At 28.6% G+C, this 6,182-nt stretch overlaps 1 protein-coding gene across 1 annotated transcript; it reads left to right on the top strand.

The window, feature by feature from the left end:
* On the top strand, positions 1–4,610 carry LOC114162708 (1-aminocyclopropane-1-carboxylate synthase 9-like). Its single transcript, XM_028046669.2, has 4 exons — positions 1–141; positions 1,395–1,526; positions 3,299–3,459; positions 3,587–4,610. Exons 1-4 carry the CDS (start codon positions 1–3, stop codon positions 4,497–4,499), a joined length of 1,347 nt encoding a protein of 448 aa, XP_027902470.1. The 3' UTR covers positions 4,500–4,610.
* Positions 4,611–6,182: the final 1,572 nt, after the last annotated feature.

Genomic DNA, 6,182 nt, shown 5'->3' with positions numbered 1-6,182 from the left:
ATGCTGTCTAGGAAGGCTAGTGAGGAGTGTCATGGCGAAGACTCTTCTTACTTTGTAGGATGGCAAGAGTACAACAAGAATCCTTATCACCTCATTCGAAACCCAACCGGAATCATTCAGATGGGACTTGCAGAGAATCAGGTTAACTTAATTCATTTCCTTCTTTCCTCTACTAACACCTATTACCTATATCTGTTCAACCTGTGATTAAAAGTTGGATTATCAAATATAGATCTGCTTCATGTTCATAAGAAATATCTTAAAAAAAGAAGAAAATGTGGCCTCAAACAAGAAAAGTAAACAAAAAAGTCCCCACAGAAAGACACGAGAATGTTTGAAGCTTTTATTTACAACCATGCTTGACCAGTTGACCTTGCAACATGGGGTTGGGATATGTCAACACAATGTTTTCTGAGTGCGGTGCACATGTAAATTTCTTTGGAGAGCGGCTATATATATATATATATATATATATATATATATATATTATGAAGTATATAAAAATATTATTTTATTTCTTTAATTTTATATATTTGTCCCTTTCAACATATTGTTTTCGTTTTTTTTTTTATTTTAGGATCGATTTTAAGAAAAAATTGTAAAAATGGATTAGTTAAATTTTTTTTCAAAATGGAGTTAAGTCATCAAAGTGGAGGACGACGTTAAAGGTGAAGTCGTCTTCCACCCAACCAATTTTTGTTTTTTTAAAGTAAAACCGTGATGTGAGAGGCTGGTTTCTATTTATATGAAAAGTGAAGTCGTCTTTGTACAAGACGACTTCACTTTTCACATTTTTTAATGTGAACTTGGAGTTTTAAATTTTTACTTTACGTTATTAGCATATTTAATGACATCTCACAACATTTTATTTATAATATTTATAGAAAAATTAATAAATATTTAATGAAAATCTTTGACAATCAGACTGATTTTAATGTATATTAAATACAAACTAGAAAATGTCGGAATGACTTAATTTGTATTTAAAGGAAATCGTTTTAATAAAACGACTTAAATTTTGCATTTAAAAGGAACGTAAAATAAAAATTTAAAATTTCAACATCAAACAAAAAATGAAAAATGAAGTCCTATGTGAGGAAAATTTCACTTTTCATATAAATAAAAAGTGGCCTCCATAGCACGGTTTCATCTTTTGAAAAAAAAAAAAAATTGGCTGGATAGAGGACGATTTCATCTTTAATGTCGTCCTCAACCCTGACGACTTGACCCCATCTTGCAAAAAAATTTTAAACGAACTTATTTTTACAAATTTTACTTAAAATTGACCCTAAAATAATAATAAAAGAAAACTTATTGTTTTCACTTGGATCTGTCACATGTCTCTGTTTATTGTAGGTATAGTTAGATGTTTACTGAACTTTCTTATTTTGCAGCTTTCATTTGACGTTCTTGAATCATGGGTTGAGAGAAATCCTGATATTTTGGGGATGAAGGAAGACGGGATCTCTGTATTTAGAGAGCTTGCTCTGTTTCAAGATTACCATGGATTACCTGCTTTAAAAAAGGTAAGACACAAGTGTTTCTGTTAATAAGGGAATTGCGTGGTATTTCTTTTTTCCTTTTATAATTAACTTTCATGTGTGTGTTTTTTTAATATGCGTTTATTAAGGAAAATTGGGATATAGTGAGAAATAGAAATAGTTATATTACAATAGTAACAAATGTAATAATATTATTATATTCACATAATAGAATTAAAATAAATTATTGGTTAGTTTACTGTTTTTTCTTTTGGCCATTGAATATCTAACTATAAGACCTACCGTTTGTGTGGATATGTATGTATGAATATCAATATATTGTTATAATTGCTATAACTAAGTAGAATAAATGATATATCTATTACTAGTTCAATTCTAATGGGTAAAAAAATAGAGGTACATCATATATGAGAAAGTATATTTTCTATTTTCACTTACAAGAAGCAACATTATATTTCACTTTATTTTATGTTTTCAAGAGTTTAAAATAAACAGTAGGAAATAATAAACAGACTTTTTCTTTTAAAATTATGTGAGCTCATGTGAAATTGTGTGTAAAAGAGTTATAACTTTCTTTTTAAGAAAATTTTGAAGTAACAACTCATATAATTGATTAATGTTTAAATATAATCTCTTAATATATATTTTTAAAATATAATTGATAATTATTAAGCTTAATTTATTCTTTACGAATGTGAGCTTCTTTTTAATTGGAATAAAAATTAACATAATTGATTATTGTTAGAAATAATTGAGTATTTTTTAAAGGTCAAGTTTTTCAAAAACAATATGAAACAATCGATTATCTACTATTCATATCGATTATATGCGAAAGTGAGTAAAATTTAAGTTTGGTCTAACGTGATATAATCAATTATAACTCTATTTTTAACTAAAAGAAGCGTAATATTGTATCTATGTTTTTTCTTTAATACTTGGCCTACAGAGGTGCACCATTTTCTTACATGTAATGTAATCATTCTCTTTTCAAAAGTTGTACTATATATACTGTTAAGGTGTGTTCACTGATAGTTTTCTTAGACGATATGTGAAGACTTTTCTCACGTCCAACATAACATGTTTGCGCTACAATGGTTATTTGTACTTGATCATGAAAGTCATCAGTGTAAGAAAAAAAGTCAACACAAAAGGAAAGAAAAGAAGAGATAAAACTCTGGTACAATGATGCGACTATACTTTACACTCGTTTAATTAAAAGAAAATTATCTTTGTAACTCGTGTTGATTATTATTTCGTAGATAATTCGAAACAAGTCCATTTTTTTTTATTGAAAACAATATGAACATATTTATGTAACACATGTCGAGTTAAAATAAATATATGCAAAATGAAATTTTATTTAGTATTTTTCAATTAGTTAAATATTGTATGTATTATTTGGAGACATTTTGTATCACAAGATCTATCGTTAATAAAAAATTATGATTTTTTAAATTAAGTTACTAGTTTCTAAAAGAATAAAATTGGTTACTAATTTAATTAAAGACTAATTTAAAATCTGATTGCCATAATACTAATGCTAGAGATTAATCTTAATCACAAATCAATTTAATATTGTTATTATTATATAAAAAATCATTTAATATCAATTATATAAAGAAACGCATTTAAAAATAAAATAACGGGGTTGACAGTTAGAGTAAAGCGTAACTCGATAGGAAAAAGATATTTAAAATAGTTAACAAATATATTATTTAACTTTTGAAGTTTGTGTAGTTTATATTTGAATTTAAAAGACGAATAATTAGTTTCTAACCTGTTCTGGTCCCTTGAAGGAACTGGTGGAATTTATGTCGAAAATAAGAGGCAGTAGAATAAAATTTGATCCAAAGAAGCTGGTCCTTACCGCTGGTGCCACTCTTGCTAATGAGATTATGATGTTTTGCCTTGCTCATCCAGGAGAGGCTTTCATTCTTCCCACACCTTACTATCCCGGGTATAAATTCTTCTCTTTTACCTAACCATAATTTGGACTAAACTTAAATATTTATTTAATTAATTTTACACATTTTTGTAAAAATGTGTAAAATAATTTTATATTGTTATTTATTTTAATCGGACAGGTTTGATAGAGATCTGAAATGGAGAACAGGGGTTGAGATTGTTCCACTGCATTGCTCAAGTTCAAACGGTTTCAGAATCACTTCCTCTGCTTTAAAACAAGCCTATAAAAAGGCACAGAAATTGAATCTCAAAGTGAAAGGGGTCTTAGTAACTAACCCCTCGAACCCACTAGGGACAACAATGACCAGAGCGGAACTTAACCATCTAATTGATTTCGCAATCGAGAAGAACATTCACATAATCAGCGACGAAATCTACTCGGGCACGGTCTTCGACGCACCCGAATTCGTGAGCATAATGGAAGTCGTGAACGAGAGAACAAGTAGCATCAACGACATTCGGAATCGTACACACATAATATACAGTCTCTCCAAAGACCTCGGAGTACCGGGATTTAGGGTGGGGATGATTTACTCAGAAAACGAAACGGTGGTGGCCGCTGCAACGAAAATGTCAAGCTTTGGGTTGGTTTCATCACAGACTCAACATTTGGTGGCCAACGTGCTGAAGGACAAGAAGTTCAGTTTTGATTACATTGAAGAGAGTCGGAGGAGAGTGAAGAGGCGCATGGAGATGCTGGTTTGTGGTCTGAGAAACGCAGGGATTCGGTGCTTGAAAAGCAATGCAGGGTTGTTCTGTTGGGTGGACATGAGACATTTGTTAAGCTCTGCGACTTTTGAGGCAGAGAAGGAGCTTTGGATGATGATTCTTTGCCATGTTGGGTTGAACATATCTCCTGGTTCTTCTTGCCACTGCTCCGAACCTGGGTGGTTTAGGGTATGTTTTGCCAACATGTCCGAAGCCACGTTAAAAGTTGCAATGCGCCGAATGAAGGCTTTTATAGATTCCACCGTCGCTGTTGTCAACAACAACGGTTGTACTTGTGAGCAATCTGTGAGGGTCAATTGCTAAGTGAGGGAAGGGAACTCGTATGCTTCATTGATCTTCTTTTCAGTTCATTTCCAGATTATTGCAAGGTGATGAATAGTGAATTTCTAAAATATTCTACTGCAATAAATTATGTTGAAGAGGAGATTCTTTCTACCTGTGATTTTATATTCTTTGAAATGCAATTTATGGAAATGTTATTACTAGAAAATTATTTAATGTACTACGTTTGATTAATTTCTATATTCCAAAGAATACTCCATAAATTCTAAATTAATTGAAAAAATATAATTGGGTTTTAATAAAGTAACTTTCCTCTTCTCCACACACACACACACACACACATATATATATATATATATATATATATATATATATATATATATATATATATATATATATATAAACAATGAAAAAAGGAGACGTATACTTAACGCTAAAAATAAAAATAATGAATTTAGGTCATATAGTTCAAAATAGATGTGAAAACTTAGAGCAACTTCAAACTAGGCCAATAAAAAAAAAATTCAAAAACCAAATTTAGTTGAGGAAATAAAAATAACTAAACATAGTTAAAGTTATCATCACCAAAAACCGGATCGACAGTTAATGTGGTTAGAAAATTGAAGACAAACAACTTTTAGAAGATATCTATATTTATTGTTTCTCATTTTTATCTATAATTTTTTTTATTCTTATCTTTATTTTATGACGTGATTTGAAATAAATCATCAAATTAATGTATTATTATATATATATATATATATATATATATATTTTTTTTTTTTTTTTTTTAAATAATGACCAATACTACACTAAAAGATAGTGATAATATAATTTTTCTTTATCTAAGCGCAAGTTATTATCTCGTTCATTATCTAATTACTTGTTTATATATTATCTCATTTGTTGCATAAACAGGTGTTTATATTTAAATACACCAACTATATAAGTATATTTTTGGTATATTTAAGTGTATGGGAAATACAATTATAATGTTTTAGACAACAGTAATATTTGATTTATTTATTTTCTATCATGAAATAACATTTAAACAAAGAATAAAAGTGTAAAATATCGCAATTTAAAATCGATACAGTTTTGTCAAAAGCCATTTTTTCTCAATTGAAAAGAAAGAAAAGTTAAGGCCTTTTGAAAGTTTACATGTTTTGTGAACATTTACATGATCAGTTAATACAAAAATTGTACAAAAAATATTATTACCAATTTAACAAAATTTAATAACCATAATTTCAGGATCTAAGTGGGACAATTAAAATTATTTAGATTTTAATCCAGCGATCGTTTGAATTTGTGAATAGTTTTATCATTGTTTCAAAGTCATAAGAGATTTTGTTATACGCCGAGTGAATATAAATCAATTCAAGAAAATAATTTCACATGATTTATTTTAAATATTTAATTAAGAATATTTTTAAAAGAATTATTATTAATATCAGTGAATTTGTATGCTGAGTGAATATAAATGGATTAAAGAAAACAATTTCTCGTGATTCATTTTAAATATTTACAAGGGTTATATAAAAAAAAAAGGAGAAACAATTTTCGAGAACGTTTTTTAATAAGCAGGGATTTTGTTAAACACCTGAATAGGGTAAAATATGATTATAATTTTGTCGTGGTGTAAAAGTCAACAACTATATAATAGAGTATTTTTGTTCTAACATAACAGTATCCCATGCGCTG

This window comes from Vigna unguiculata, chromosome 9 (genome assembly GCF_037176805.1).
Source record: "Vigna unguiculata cultivar grain cowpea cultivar isolate G323 ecotype 2 chromosome 9, ASM3717680v1, whole genome shotgun sequence".
NCBI lineage: Eukaryota > Viridiplantae > Streptophyta > Magnoliopsida > Fabales > Fabaceae > Vigna > Vigna unguiculata.
Note: the sequence above shows the minus strand (reverse complement) of the source record. Positions and strands in the feature narration are given on the sequence as shown.

What these genes read in the sequence shown, in the direction of transcription:
- LOC114162708 (XM_028046669.2), top strand. Translation starts at nt 1, where the DNA reads ATGCTGTCTAGGAAGGCTAGTGAGGAGTGTCATGGCGAAGACTCTTCT. An exon ending in GATTACCTGCTTTAAAAAAG is followed by an intron (nt 1,527 to 3,298) that starts GTAAGACACAAG and finishes GGTCCCTTGAAG; the next exon opens with GAACTGGTGGAATTTATGTC. An exon ending in CCCACACCTTACTATCCCGG is followed by an intron (nt 3,460 to 3,586) that starts GTATAAATTCTT and finishes TTAATCGGACAG; the next exon opens with GTTTGATAGAGATCTGAAAT.